Below are 16,470 nucleotides of genomic sequence, written 5' to 3'. Positions count from 1 at the left end.
AAATATATAGAATTGAGTATTCAAAGTATTAAAATTAAGCCTATAGTTGAAGAAAAGTTTCTGACAAATGAGAAATATTATTTCTATCTTCTTGTTTGTTACACAAATTATGTAAGAAAAATCTCATATCCTTTTCACGTTAATATCCTTAGCTTCTGTTAGATTTTGTCACCTAGATCATACAGCTTCTTTATGCTGAGTTCACTCAATCATCTTCATCACTTGTGATTTCAAGGAAACCACCCATTTCCCGACGTTCTTAGTTTGAGTATTCTAATTGTGTTACCTTTTAAAATATTATTTCATGTTCGCATTATTAATTGTGAGCTATATTGGCAATATGTTGAATGGGTTTATCAATGTGAGAAAGGGAGAGAAATGGAATTGATAATTGGTCCTGATTTTCACAATTTGGGTGGAAATATTGTACTTTTGGGCTATACTTGTATAAAGTTCTGTAAATTTTTATATCTGATGTATCTTCATTTTTCACTTGTTTTGTACATTCACGCAGAAATAAAGTCAAATATATTATTATTAAATAATAATTATAATTGTTTCTGACTAGTGTTCTAAGTTCTTGCTCTATAAATATGAAAAAAATATCCAAATAATAAGACAGGTAAAGTTATTCCATAAGGATTGAAATAGAAGTACTGGGAAGCTTCCATTTTACAGTAAAGTATTGCAATAGCTCAATGAACTTTTATCTCTCGTACGTGAACTATTAGCATTAAATCATATCATATTATTACCAGTAATGGTATCAATTTGTGTATGTGAGTTATATGAAGTGATTTTTTTCAGATGAGAAGAAGTTGTTTGTTGGTTTGGACGATGATGACAAACTATTGGCGCCTGGTGAAACACCCCACTTCACCTGGCTAAGGGACGGCCAGCCGTTCGACCCTGAGGAACGCTTCAAAGTCCTTTTCAAAGTGAGTACCGTACAAAGATGTCTAGATGATTCCACTGTTCAAAAACGACTTTGTAACTTTTTAAATGTCATGAAAAATATGAATGCAAAACAATCGCAGATGCTCCTTTAGTCGACTGACAGTTCAAAAGATTCTTGTTATCAATATAGAATGTTACCTACTAGCATCTCTCCTGGGAGACTCCCCATAATGGAATATATATTATCATTTTCACAAAAATTGAGATTCTTCTTGGAGAGCATATCCTCTCAGCATATTTATTCATTGTTTCACAATAAAAAATTAAGAATTCATGAACAATTTAAAGGTTAGAATTATTCTATTGGTCTGAAAATATTAATTGAAAAAACATATATTTTATTTCATGATAAGACGATTTGTTTATAAAAGTATACTAGACCAAGTAATAAATTTGCAGAAGTAGATTTTCTAGGCCACTATACCAATGTTTAACCTTCAAATACTTGGAATTCACGCCTCCAGCAGAGATGCAATGCGTTCAAGTTCATTAAATTGCGTCATTGGAAAACACTAAAATTACTTCCTGTTGGTTCTCGTTCGAAAATATACACGGTTTTATTTATAGAAATGAGAATTCAAAACTCATCCTTGGATTGTATGAGCTTGAATCGAATTATTTGAGCGGTCTAGCTTGGCAAGAGTAGCTTACATAAGACTAAATAGAAATGAGGCTGTCTGGATAAATTTTTAAACTAAAATATCTATGAATTGATCTTGGTCCTTCTTTTTTTGAAACTAATTTTGGTTATATTTTCAGAAGATATTAGTATGCGGTCTGTTGATTGGGCCATTGAAAATTTTCAGATCACCCAGATAAAATAATAACAAATTAACTTCTCCTCCACCTACAGTTTAAAGAGCCTACTTTACTTCCTGAAACATAATACCAAAGTGTCACTTTTTCGCTCTCGGGAGGAAAAAACAGAAAAACTCCCTAGAGCGTAAAAGTAACTCCATTTAAATAACATGGGAAGCATCTCTATTTTAAAAACTTACATTTGAAATAGGTTAGAAGGTCTAAGCTCAGATGAGGAAGCATATAGAGTAGTCATTAAACCAACTAAATTAAATACCTCAACCAGACATTTGATCATTATATGAAATATATGTTTCATGCTAAAATTATTACAAACTTCATATCAGTATACTATAAAAATGTATAAATATTTTGTTTTATATTTCATGTTATTCAAAATACGAACCAACGAATATTCCTCATCAACTAATCAAATTTGAAACGGGAACTTCATCATAGTTGTAGTCGAGACGGCCATTGTTGTTACAACTTTTGCCGACAGATAGCGCATAGCGAACTGTGTGATTACAAGCCAGCTGTTTAATTTTCAGGTTATGTTGTAACACATTTTACTGGGCATGTAAGTTTTTAAAAATTATTTTATTTGCAGTTTTTATATAAATGTAGATGGAGGAAAAATGTTGTGTACATCACGAGTGAAAAATGTTTTTTCTCCCTCAGAAAAATTGTTGCCCTCGGCTTCGCCTCGGGTTTCAAACTTTCCCCTCAGGGAGAAAAAACAGTACTTTTCACTGTAGATATACAAATAACTATTCTATGCTTGCTAGAATACTTTCTCAAGATTTCTTTTCCAATGTTTTTTCCAATTGTTCAATATGTTGGCTTTGTTAGGTGCATCGTTTCAATTTTACATATAATTTTCCTGTAACTTTTAATTTAGGATGAGGAAGACTCCCTGGCATTGGTGTTCCAACACGTCAAGCCTGAGGATGCTGGACTCTACACTTGTGTGGCTTCCACCTCGACTGGTAAAATATCTTGCAGTGCTGAGCTGACAGTAAAAGGTAATTTCATCGTTTATTTTTATTTATTTCTCACAAAATTTCAAAAATTGTGAACTTTGGCCGACGAGTTCATAGTGAGTCTCACTTGATTATTTTTATTCAAAACAGTCCTGAATGAACTAAATTATACCACTCTATTTTGTATTTTGATGAATTTTCTTCTCTCTTTCAAGGTGCCATCAATCAGCTGATGAGAGAACCTCTGAAACCGAAAATCATAACGGAAATCAAGACACAAGAAGCCAGTATTGGAGGCTCGGCAATGTTGGAGTTGAAAATCGAAGGATATCCAAAGCCAGAAGTTATATGGTACGTAGGTAACCCATTTTACATTTTTCTCTCACTTGATACCTACCAATGTATTGAATAGTAAGATAATCAATATTGAAAATATTTTTTATTGTATCATCTTGATATCTTGATAAATACTGTTCTACCCAAGGTAATTAGTGTACAAGGTTATTGTATTCCAATTATCTTGATTTCACAGAAATTATCTTGATAGAAAATTGAAAATAATATTATCACATTCTCACGCTCCTAAACCAAAATAATGAACAATCAGCAAATTAATTCTTATCGCTTAGTGTCTAAAACAATGATATTTATATATTGACTTGAAAAAATATATATAATAATATTAAAATATTGTTTGTGGCCGATAAATCAAATATTCTATTGTCATTAATCGTTTAGGATCTCAACTTCTCCCCTTTTTGCTAATTTCCCTGCACCTAACGTTGAAGAGCTGTTAGCCTAGCACAATGCCTTCCAGATGACTTTCATTGATTACTCATTTTATGTCCTTCCCCTGTTTTGTCTGCCCAAGTTTTCCATATACTCCTGTTACACCTGCCATGGTTTGCCTCTCGTCACTTTTCTACTGGTTCTGCTTCCCAAAGTGTACAATATCTTATAAATGCAAATTGATTTCGGTAAAAGATGAGGTAGAAGTATGAACTAGTATTCACTAGTTAAAGTATTTGTAGAGTTAGACAACCATATATGTTGTGATACTTGGAATTTTGTTGAATTGAGTTATTAGATTAATAATTGGAATGGTTCTTTATGCATCAAAAATGTAAACTGTCAAGCTTTTGTAGAAGAAGTGGGATACCTTTTCAGCTAAAATTAAAATACTGTCTTTATCGGTTGGATATTTCCTTTCCAGGACAAAGGGTGACGAAGAAATCAAGGCTGACTCAAGGCATAAATTCCTGTACGAGGATGAAGAGAGTATGAGTCTGGTGATCAAGAACGTGCAGCAGGAGGATGAAGGAGACTATCAAGTCAAGGCTGTCAATGATTTGGGAATGGATACTGAAGTCATCCATCTCACAATCAAAGGTATAATATATAATACATTCAGAAAATGTAATATCTGTGAATTTGATAGGTATTATTTTCCAACCTCTGTCTTGCAAATCAGCCTCCACTCTGTCTCTCCACCTTATCTTTGGCCTTCCTTGCCCTCTCGTCTCACCCATATCCAAATCCTGCACCCTCCGTTCATAATTCATTCATTTATTCATTTATACAATAAGTATATCATTAAAATGATAGGGAGAGGAAAAATAAGGTAACCTTGTGCTATACCTCTCCCAAATTTAGATAACACATAGTCCGAAAAAGGTCAAGTCTTGTAGTTCTTCAATTCACAAAATGCTCAGTTCTCAAGTCTCTTCAATCCTCCTCACGTCTCTGCACATGTCCAAATCACCTCATCCTGGCTTCTTGCATCTTCCTACCTAATGGTACCACCACAACTGTACCTCTAATCCTCATTAAGAATCCTATCCCTTATCGTGACCACACTCATCCATCTAAGCATTCTCATCTCAGCCACTTCTATTTTCTCTTTTTACCTCTTAAAAACGTAGAGTGACATTCCCATCATATCTAGAAATTATAAAATCTCTTTGAGGATTGAGTAATCTTCTTTGAAAATGTATTTTTTTAGTAAGCCAAACACTATTGAGCTCAAGTAAAGCTCGTGAGTTCAAGTGAAATAACCAGCCTTCTCTTGCTCTGCCACTCAGGAACAAATAATTATTGAATCTTATGGGTCGAATTAGTTTTTGTCTAAATATTAGAGTCACATCTAACTGAGCATAAAAGGCTGAAGAATGAGAGTAGCATTGGAATTGAAAGAACTATATTATTTGAAATAAATTTGCAGTAGAAGTTCTAGTAAGTATTAACCAGTAACTACTGTCTGTTGATACATTATAATCTCCTTTATTATTTTTATCTAGCACCATTAGAAAATAATTAACTAAAAATATCATAAATTGAATTTAATGAAATATTTAAATTAAATTGTAACATTGTAAAAATATTCTATAAAATTTGTTTTGTAGGAACTAAGCAACATTGAAAACTATGTGTAACCAATAGGCATTAAGCAGATTTATAAACATTTTATGTGATATCTTTATTTAAAAATAGTTTGATTTGCTTTGGAAGCATCAATTAATAAATCTAAACTAGAACTTTAGTCAATTTTCCTTGTTCAATTTTTTCTCACTTTCCTGCCATGTAATGTACTTCTTATCTATTTCAGCTCCACCCAAGTTTAAGAAGAAGCTAACTGATGCTGACAAAATGGTGAATGAACAAATAAAACTGACGGTTCAAGTTGAAGGAAGTCCTAAGCCTTCTGTTCAATGGTAATCATCCGAAATCATCGCACATTCTATTGGAATAGTTGTTCTTTTTAGAGATTTTCGTTGTCTGTAATTTTGATGAAAATTATCTAATTAGATGTTATCTGGACCAATTCTGGTGATAAATTCTGTCAGATTGAAGGATTTAGCATAGCTGATTATCTCTTTCCTGAGTAGAATTATTCTTCTCAACTTTTGTGTTCAAATTACAAAAAGTCTAAACTCATCATATTCTTTATATTCTTTTAACTATGATTAGAAAGTTATTATTTTCAATAGAAAGTATAATAATTAGATTAATAAATCTATGTCATAAGGAATAATATATTGTTTATTTTTACATTAAATAATTATTATTACTAACAAGATTGTGTTTATCCACTATGGCAACTATGAGAAAAGTTTTTCAACTAATCTAAATAGCTGTATCTGATGTTCAATCAGTCAAAGACAATATCAATGGCTTTCTTCCCCACAATCATAAGAGCGTTCATTCCAAGCACATCACTCGAATCTTTAAAATTTTAATTGCTCATTAATATCAAGTTTCAAGTTGGCATTTTCAATTAATTGTGTGGAATATCATGACTTTTGTCTGCTATTGCAATTATTTTGAAAAATAACTATTCTACAATTAGCACGTCTTATAGAATGTAGGTGAGAAGTACAATTTTAGGAAATATTCTTGTGACTGTATGCGTTGTGATGATTTAATTAATTGTGGAATGAAACTTTTTCTCAAGGTACAAAGATGGATTGTGCATCAAAGCGTCGGACAGAGTGAAACTGTTTGAAGAGGCGTCAGCTGAGTACACTCTGCTGATAGAGGAAGCCCGACTGGAGGACGCTGGCTCTTACAGTGTGGTAGCCACCAATGAGGTCAACCAGTGCTCCGACTTCTGCAAGGTCGAGATTCGCAGTCCTCCCAAATTCATCAAAGGAATGGAAAAGAATATCGAGACCAATGAGAATGACACGGTCACCTACACTGTGAAAGTCGAGGGAGATCCTCAGCCTTCAGTGAAATGGTAATTCATTTTAATCCAGTTTCATTTCATCATTGTCAGCTTAATATCATTCATGAATCAAATCAAGCTTTACCAATAATTATGTTTCTGCATTGGGAGAATACAAAAATATTAACTGATTGAAGTACAGTTCTATGCGTGACATTACCAAACGGTTTACCTGTTTACATTAACAATGTATTGATTAGCAATGCGCCACTCCTACTTAAGATGCATTCAGAAAAGCTTGTTTCCTTCCAAATATTATAGTTTTAGACCAAACACCTTGAAGCTTTGTAAATCTGCCTTGACAGCCATGCTTCACTCATGAGAACAAACAGTTATGTTTCAGATTCATTGGTTGTTGAAGATGTGATACCAAGAAACCCTCTCAAGAAATAATTTTATATTGTTCCATGTTGAAGGTGTCATGAGATGTTATTTGTCCGCTATTTTAAATTAGAAACTTGAAGTTGAATCCTTGATTTCGAATTCAAAGTATGTGTTCTCCGTCCATATCACCACATAGATCATTGGTGAAAATTATGAAACAGCTCAGCTGAATATTTATTTTAAAAGATTCATTTTACAATTGGATCCTATTCGAATTTGAAAAATTACTTTCCTGTCGCTTCAAAATTTTGGTCTGCCATCTTGGATGCGCCATTTTTAATTCAACTTCATTTTTAGAATGGGAAGGTGGTTATGTGATACATGATTTCGATACTGAATTTTAAGAGAAAATGAATGGCGAAAACGACACATCGATATTGTAAACCGTTTCAAAGATTTAAATTCAATAGTTCTAATAACTCATACAAAAATGACATATTTGTTTTAGTTCCAAAACTAGTTTTTTCAATTTGAATATGATTCTCAATGAAACCCACTTTCGAATTATCCTTGTGAAATAAATATTGAGCTGTTTCCATAATTTTTCACTAACCCTATATAATCATGGTGGTAACTGGTTGAGAACCATTTATATAAATGATGCAAATTCCATATGCTTAGCTCTTGAATAATAGTAATAACATTTAACAATTAAGAGAACCCATTATATAAAGCATACATACTCCATTCAATTTGCCTGTAGATGTAATAGATTTATTAGATAGATTTTGTTGATATATATATATATATATATATATATATATTATATATATATATATATATATAATGTCATTATTTGACTGTTCAATTAGTTTTATAAACAAGTTGTAGTTCAACTCTTTGACGACACCTAATATTCAATGCAAAGTATTCATTGGTGAATCAATACATCCATTAATTACGAAGCGTTACTAGTATACTTTATCGATTTTATTTTAGACACTATAATTACAATCTTTGTAATTTATCTCTCAAGTAGCCCTATAAAAATACTTGAATAACTCCTATGTTCTATTTGTTGTAGGTTGCACAACGGGTCGGCACTGAAATCAGACGGCAAGCACATAAAGATAAGCGAGGACGGCCAGACGTACACACTGGTGGTGAGCGGAGTGGGTCGAACTGACTCGGGCACATACACGTGCGAGGCCAGCAACAAGTATGCGACGATCAGCGACAGTGGAGTTCTCAATGTGCGCTGTGCGCCCGTCTTCAGAACCAAAATGACGGACCGCACTGCCAACGAGGGTGACACCAATGTTGAGTTCACTGTCAATGTGGACGCCTTCCCTCGGCCCAATGTACAATGGTCAGTAAAACAAAATATTATAATGGAAATAGAAACTCAATTTTTTTCCTCCCGTTTGAAAAATTATATTTTCAAGAAACTAGATTTGTATTTATGTAAATCCAACTATCTGGAGTATATCAAAATACATAAACGACTATTATATCTATGTTCATTTGTAGAAAGCAATCCATAAACTCAATATATTGTCTCAAACTTCAAATAAAAAACACTTTTGAAGTTGAAACACTTACTTTTTAACAGTGACAATGCTTCGACCAGTGTCCCAGTAGCGTTTTGCAATGACGCTTCGACGTTTCTTCAGATATTGATGTCTCAAGATGACCAAACAACAAGTCGAAGTATTTCCACTTCAAAAGTGCTTTTAATTCAAAGTTGGAATTAAATAGATAATGGGAAAGGGGGAATAATGGATTCACAATACTGTAATTGCATCTTGACAGTTCTTTTTTTACAAAACTATGATTCTATAGGTAACAATGTAAATACATGAATATTTATATTAGTTGTTGTCATGTCATATATTTGTACAAAGCTATGATCCAAGTAGAAAAATTTATTTTTTTTATTCTCCAATACTATCAATTTTGTATTTCTAAAAATCCTTTTCTAATGGATTCACATTTTATCTATGAATTTATATTATTCAAATGTATTTGAATATTTATTCAATAAATATATAATATAAAATGTATTTTTGTTATTTATTTTATCTATTACAATTTATATTATGGATCAATAATTATTCATTCTCTTATTATTCATATTATGCTAATCAAACTAAAATAATAACACCTGAAGCTGTGAACTAAAAGTGTTTACTGTCCCCTCTTCAACAGCACTTTTGAATTTAATCAAATAATATGATACCAGTAAGAACTATTATATTACCTGAACCGTTCAGGAGATTTTTCGTTGCTGAATAATGTGTAACAGCAACTACAGGGTACGGCAGCGATACTTCATTTTTCAAGTTAATAAAACTATTTGTATGGATCAGAAAGTCTGTATTTATTTTTTGTAATGTAGACACATATTTAAAGTTTTGTTCCAACTAGTTTTGATTATCAAGTCAGGTAGATGACATCCCCCATTCTCCATACACTGAGTAAACCGATATTTGGCGTTTGTCATGACTCCTGCCAGCATTCCAGGCGTTATGTTAGCAATTTCTTCCCTGATATTGGTTTTAAAATCGTGTAGGGTCCTTGGACGGTTCAAATAAACAAGAGATTTCAAAAACCTCCAGAGAAAAAATCACAAGGATTCAAATCGGGATCGGGCTGGCCACTCCAACTCGCTCTTAAATGAGATGAGGCGTCCTGGAAAGTACTCTCTTAATTGAAGTCACGTTCAGAATGTTCCTACACAATTGCTGTTTTGTATGGATTGAAATGAAGAATTTGTCCCACATAACGATCAGAAAGTCCAAGAACGCTGTGGCGCGTTTCGCGCGCAGAACGCGAACGCTGAACGCTGAACGCTGTGGTGATCTCAACATTGAAACTCTCGCTGCCTCAATATTCTCAGGTGGCCGAGGGACTTAAGTTCTTCGTCTTGTTGCACTTGCAGTTTGTCTGAACGTAATGACCCACATAACAATCGATTTCCGGTCCGTGACAGTTGCAAAAGGGGCTAAATTGAAGCGATTTTGAAATGCGCGCTGGGCTGTGATCATTGAACATCCGCTCGAAAAATAAGTCTCAACGGCAAATGCACACTTCTCATTGTTCCAATGCATGATGGCGAATGAACATGTCGGGAAGAAAACTGTATGATCTGACCTTTCTAACAAGACCAAATTTGCTCTACTACGACATCAGCTGTCTGAATAGCGTTCACTTTAAAAAAGGAAGTTTTGCTGCCGCACCCGGTATATTCAACGTATTGAAGTTATTGTTTTTCTCTTCCTCATCTAAGCCAATAAATCTTTGCTTGAAAATTCTGTACTGCACTAAACATTTTGCAAGTTGGATTCTCAATAAATTTTGACGTGTTTCACAGGTTCCATGATGAAGTTGAGATTACGGAAAAAGTGACCGAGTTCACACGTATTGAAGAAGGTGATAATTACAAACTGATAATAAAGGAAGTTACCAAGGAGCTGTCGGGCAAATACACATGCAAAGTTGTGAATGACCTCGGTGAAAACACCACTAGCTCCAATCTTACAGTCAACTGTAAGTCAATATTCAATTTTCCTATTCTAATAAATATAACAATAAAATTGTTTTCATCATGAACTACTCTTACGGTATTTCTTTTTTGATTGATTTAGAAATTATAAAACGTATAAAACTAAACTAATTGATTTTCAATTCTGTTCCAAACTTATTTATCCCAATGTTAATATTATTTTTCATTTTTAAGAATCAGCTCGATGATAAACATGATTCTTGTCATTTTATCAAGTTCGTTTATTTTTTCGATGCTGTTTTGTCACACCTGATTGCTGTATTGAACATAATGTGTAGAAATTGAATCGAAATTAAAATCATTTCATAGAGAATACTTAAAAATTGAAATTGACAACTACTCGTATATTTTTTCAGCTAAACCCAGGTTTAGAAAAGGATTGAAGAACGTTCAGGTAGATGAGGGAGATAGTTTAACTCTCGAAGTAGAGATTGAAGGAGTCCCTGAGCCAACTGTCAAATGGTAAGCTATTCTCTATCCTCAATCTTGCCTAATTTATCAGTGTCGTAATGCTTAGTAGGTAGGCATACCCTAAAATTTAAGAATTCAGCCATTGAAAATAATAAGACATCAATACTGATAATATTCCATTACAAAAAGCACAAACAAACATCTCATGTGGGCATTATCCGCAATAAAAAAAATGAATCATTTAATAATAATATATTAAGTATAAATATTTTTCCAGTGCTGAGTTAAGACTCGTTACAATCACTTAACCCTTCAATATTCTGTATCAGACAAGTTATGCATTCAATTACCATCAAATCTCTCAACTAATAATAATGAATTCAATACATTGATAGATTGTAGGCTAATATTCTATAATTTATTTCACAATATTGAATCCATCAGATTTATTATTCGTTCAACTCATTCATTGAACTGAAATCCTCATATTCAGTATACATGCTCAGTAAAAAAAATCTTTTTACATAATTTCAATCGTTAAGAATAATTATAATATCCTATTATTAAGATAATTATGAACATTTTCAGCCTTAGAATATCCAATTCAAACAATCAATATTGTAATTAATACTAATTAACTCATTGATCAATTTATTATGAACATGTAAAATATTGAATTGATTTGGTAAATTCTAGCCTGAAAACAGTAACTCACACACTATGGACTGTTTATAAAAAACTACAATAATCTCCTGCAATTTTAATTTCTAGAATAGTAAAAACATCTATAGTGAGGTCCACATTATGACAGTGTTTGATTAGAAATGTTATTGCTATCCTTGTCTATCATTGAAAAAGCTGATAGCGCTATCTCTTTCTCGCTTTTCTCTATTGCCAGATCGTCTTTAATAATTCAGAATTTTAAATAACAGAATATTTCATCTCAATTATGAAAATGTATTAAGCTATTACTGAACAATATTTATTTTATTATTGTGCAAAATACTACAATCATAATATAATTATGACATTAGAGGAAAAAATAGGCTGAGCCTGAAATATGGCTTGCTTGATAAAATATAATTGATTATTTCAAACGAGAATGAACAGTTGATATTATGGCAATAAAACCTGTATCAGCTACCGTCTATAGAAGGCATTAACAAGACAGAGGTTCGGCAACGTTGTTCTCCTATCTTTGTCCACAGCCATTATAACGTGGACCTCACTATAAGTATGGGCATAACTGGACTGGAAATCGACAAATTGTTCCCAAGTGTAAAAAAGTACCTAACCATTTTCCCAATTCATCTAAGTTTTGAAGAGAAATATACTCCACGAATAGCCTGTTTTTTCTCTCATAAGTACCTACTTGTACATGTACATGAGTGAGACTACTACTTGTACAAATGAATAACAACCGTACTCTGATTTGAGTCTCAATTTTGTACAATGATGCCCAACTTTGTCACTACAATCTACGACTGACTTTGTTGCCAGGTTCAAGAATGGCGAAGAAGTGACGGGCGATGCGCACATCAAGATCACCAGAGACTCGAAGCGCATCGAGAACTACTCAATGACATTCACACTGGTGAAGCCGGAAGATGGCGGCGAGTACGAGGTCAGGGCAAGCAATGAGATGGGAACCACCATATCTCAAAGCACTGTTACCGTTCACAGTAAGAGATATTCAGCTTACATTAATAGACATCCACTGTTGAGTGACCGTTTCCAAAGTTCTACTGCCAACTCTGCTCGCAAACCCCTTAACGTTTTTACTGTTAGGCTCTTCATCATAAACTTTTTGATGCAGGACAATCCTGCTCGCACTTCAGATATTATGAATTTTACACATAAAAAGCAGTGATATTTATGTCTGGTTCAAAAGATTCTCCCTGCATTACTGTAATGAAGCATATTCCATCTAGGTGCAAGTATCCAGTTTATGTTTTCTTCACTTCTTTATATGATACTGACTAACACATATTATAAATCTTGAATTGACTCAAATTAGTTCTTCCATGAGTAGTCATAGTGTTTAAATGATAACTCAACATCCTAGGCCTATGTCTTTTGAGGATCACACCGAGATAAATTCAGAACACTGGAAATCCACGAAATGGTCTTGAAAATGTACTGAAATAAAACGAACATAATTGGCCAAAGTGAGAAGTCTTTTTTGATCCTACTTGTTTCAAGAATCATGCTATGAAGCGATGGCATTCTCATCTCAACTCTAGCTCCAGACATCTAGACCATCTCACCATAAAAATCGAAGTTTTCTATCGTTTTTTTCCAGAAATGAAATGAAGATACATTGATTCAATGTTTTTAATCTGCCCTATATGTGTTCCCATCTTAATGGTATAGATAAGGAAGTTTTGATACTTCTTGTGTAGATTTTTACCTATAGATGAATGAAATGATGTTTACTTTTCTTAATCTGGCATTAATTAAATTCTTGAATAGATTATTGAGCAATGCGATCTCTTGGCAGTAGAATTTTCAACAAGTTATCAATATGCTTTGTATTTAATTTCACGTGTTATCCCCGAGTATTGATCCTGATAACAAAATCATTGAATTTTGATCCATTACCTGACTTTCTCCTATCGTAGAGGCTACATGATTAAGTCAGTTTGAAGAATAAATTATTCCAATAAATAATTAAGTTTATCTCATTGTATTATTATTATCATCATACAACATTTAATTCATAATCAATTTATTGTTACAACGATACACAATTACAAATTCAAATAATTGGGGAAAGACCAACAGGCACAATCCAAATCTGTTCCTGCCCCGAATTTTTAACATGTTTCAATCAACAACTTATGAATGGCATTCAAGAAGTTCATTCCTAATTTTCATTGTTTTTTTTTTTGTTTTGAAATTTGAATATTGCTTTCAATTTTTTGTTTTTCCTACATATTCTTGTGATGCCATTCATTTGTTGTATGATTGCTTTTGAAATGAATTCACTCGATTCACATATTATTGAAGATTGACTTTGTAGTATATCTATTCTTCACACCTAAAATTACTATCAGAGTACTTTAATAAGGTACTAAGGATTAAGCAAATCAATTGGCATGATAGTATCCAACTGGTTCGAGAATTTATCTGAACAGAGAAGTAGGCTCTTGCATGAAATATTTTGAACGTTGGTTCTGTATTATAAATTGAATGATAATTTACTGCACAAACAAATACTGTAGTATAGAAGAAAAATGTATATTTCAATTTGTATTGTATGAGATTTGCATTATTTCCAAGAATGATTAAAATGAACAAGTAGAATATTAGAAAATAACCTTGACCGAATGTCTCCCACATTCAAAATAAAATAACCAAGTTATTCTATCATATTTATGGTTTATTAATTACAATTAGGGTACATTCTAATTTTTAATATCAAACCGCCTCTACCATGTATTTTCCCTGAGTTTTTTAGCTCTGGCTGAGTGACTTCAGAGATTGAGTTTATTTCCTTTTTGTTTGGCATGTGTGTGATTTTAATGTCTCAATAGCAAAAACAAGTCATGTGGAAGAAGAAGAAAAAGAAGAAGCGCCGAAATGGACCAAAGAAGAGAAGATGGAAGTAGAAGAGGATGCAGTGGAAACGAAGAAACCGACGGAAGAAGACATCGGAAAAGCGAAACAGGCTGATATTGAGGAAGGTATGAATGTGATAGATCATCCTACAGATTATTCATTATACTTTCTAGCGAAAAAAAAACAATAATTCTTCCAGTCTCTATCCTTAGAAGTAGATGAATAACTATTCAATTAATTTTTATCAGACATGAACATCCATTGTCAGCATAAATGGCATTTCCATACAGATTTGAGAAAATATGATTTTTTCAAATTAAAAATATGAAATGTACCCAAGTTTCTCTACTGAAAAACTCATAACTTTTGTTCCCGTGGAACTAGAAGAAGTTGAGAAAAAATATATACACAAATGCTACTTAGCAATAACGTTTGTAATTTACGATTTAAAACATTTCTCGATTTAAAACTTAGCAAACGTCAATAAACGTTTGTAATTTACGATTTAAAACATTTCTCAATTACTTGTTGGCTTGGCCTTGGCAAACTCCACTAGTCTCTTATTTGAGATTTACGTTTTGATTTACTACCCAATGATTAAGAATTCAGTTTCAACTAACTTATAAGTTGATTTCAACCCCCAAAGTCCATGAACTAATCGAGAATTCATGTTTACATTTTCATGATAAGTACAGTAGATTTAAATAGTGAGATTTGATATCAGCATATACAATAGCGATTCAGTATTTATGAGGTTTTGTAATACCATATTCTTGATCTTGAGTAACTCACTCTTGTCTCAGTATCAAATTCAATCAATTTTGCATTCTTCTACATGAATTTTCTCGATTCACTTTGAATAATGCTTTGACATTGTAAATGAGCTTCCATTGTACTGTTCATTCACTCTTACTTATTGGTCTCTTATTCATCCTTCAGTCTTACAACTTGAAATGACAAACAGCTGTGCATTTAACTTTAATCGTCGTAGAATCATTGGGCAAGATCACTTATTTGGCAAGAATATCTACAACTCTCTCAACCTCGTCAAATATTCAAATATTCGTGGAGTTCTGCCAGGAGTCAATGCCTCATTCCCATACAATAGTATCAATTTAATTGTATAAGAAACTCATTTTTCCCGATTTTCTTTCATAAAACAATAAGAATTCTCGTTTTGAATTTTAGTTTAAATTCACACTTCAGAGAGAGAATTGAGCGTTTTACTTTTTTCTGAAACTAATGAGCACAGGCCTACTATAAATTCTATTAGAGCAGCAAAAATAACACTGGAAAGTTGGCTTTATTTTACATTCTATCCTACGCGAAATTTGGAAAACATTTCATAATTCTCAATTATCAATATTGTGCAAGTTAAGTTGAGCTTATCTTAAATTCAACTGACGTTTTGAAATAATGATTGCAGCACATTACATTACACATCTACAAATACAACCACAGTACAAAATGATGTGAAGCTTTGAATTTTATTGATAATTGTTGCTTTTACTGCTCGTCATAGAGCCGAATTATTGACAGTTTTTCACTACTAGATTGATAGACTGCTGGTAATCTTTTCTGGTACATACTACTCTTTGAATAAAACGTCTTGTGTCTATTTTCACATTTTTGAACGTATATGTTTTGGTTATTTTTGGAGAATATCACTATCAATGTGATATGATTACTCTTCAATCAAACATTTTGTGCTGGCTTCAATTTAACAAATTTTGGATAGAAAAATATACCATACATTGATGAACTTCTAGATCTGAATTAATATTTCAAGAATGAAACACAAGGTAATGCAGGACATCAAAAGTCTTTCTAGAACACATGGATATTTATTATGATACCTGCAAATACAGATCTCATAGCTTAATGCACAACTTCATTGAAGACACAGAATTTTGCAATCAGGTTCAGATAAATAATAGAAAATTGTATTTTTTTGAAAAATACAAATCCAATTGAAAATGGGAACATTCATTCAAATTTGTTGTATGTACCAAAGTTTCAAGGCATTTTAGTTGCCATAACTTAGAATATTATTAAGCCACTATGAGTAAACACTTTTCTAATGCTTCAATCTCTTCTGTCTAGTTATAGAAAATTTATCAAAAAGAAACTTGGTTTGAAAAAGCCTC

At 32.6% G+C, this 16,470-nt stretch overlaps 1 protein-coding gene across 1 annotated transcript in view; it reads left to right on the top strand.

Annotated features, from left to right (window-relative positions):
- Positions 1 to 16,470, top strand: part of LOC111047862 (obscurin) — a 210,177-nt gene that overhangs the window by 117,207 nt on the left and 76,500 nt on the right. The window contains 11 exon segments of the mRNA XM_039420189.1: positions 808 to 938; positions 2,657 to 2,780; positions 2,954 to 3,089; positions 3,952 to 4,127; positions 5,344 to 5,449; positions 6,190 to 6,474; positions 7,871 to 8,155; positions 10,160 to 10,335; positions 10,708 to 10,813; positions 12,263 to 12,444; positions 14,299 to 14,448. Of these exon segments, the coding sequence (XP_039276123.1) occupies positions 808 to 938; positions 2,657 to 2,780; positions 2,954 to 3,089; positions 3,952 to 4,127; positions 5,344 to 5,449; positions 6,190 to 6,474; positions 7,871 to 8,155; positions 10,160 to 10,335; positions 10,708 to 10,813; positions 12,263 to 12,444; positions 14,299 to 14,448 (1,857 nt within the window).

Source organism: Nilaparvata lugens, chromosome 2, assembly GCF_014356525.2.
Source record: "Nilaparvata lugens isolate BPH chromosome 2, ASM1435652v1, whole genome shotgun sequence".
Taxonomy (NCBI): domain Eukaryota; kingdom Metazoa; phylum Arthropoda; class Insecta; order Hemiptera; family Delphacidae; genus Nilaparvata; species Nilaparvata lugens.
Note: the sequence above shows the minus strand (reverse complement) of the source record. Positions and strands in the feature narration are given on the sequence as shown.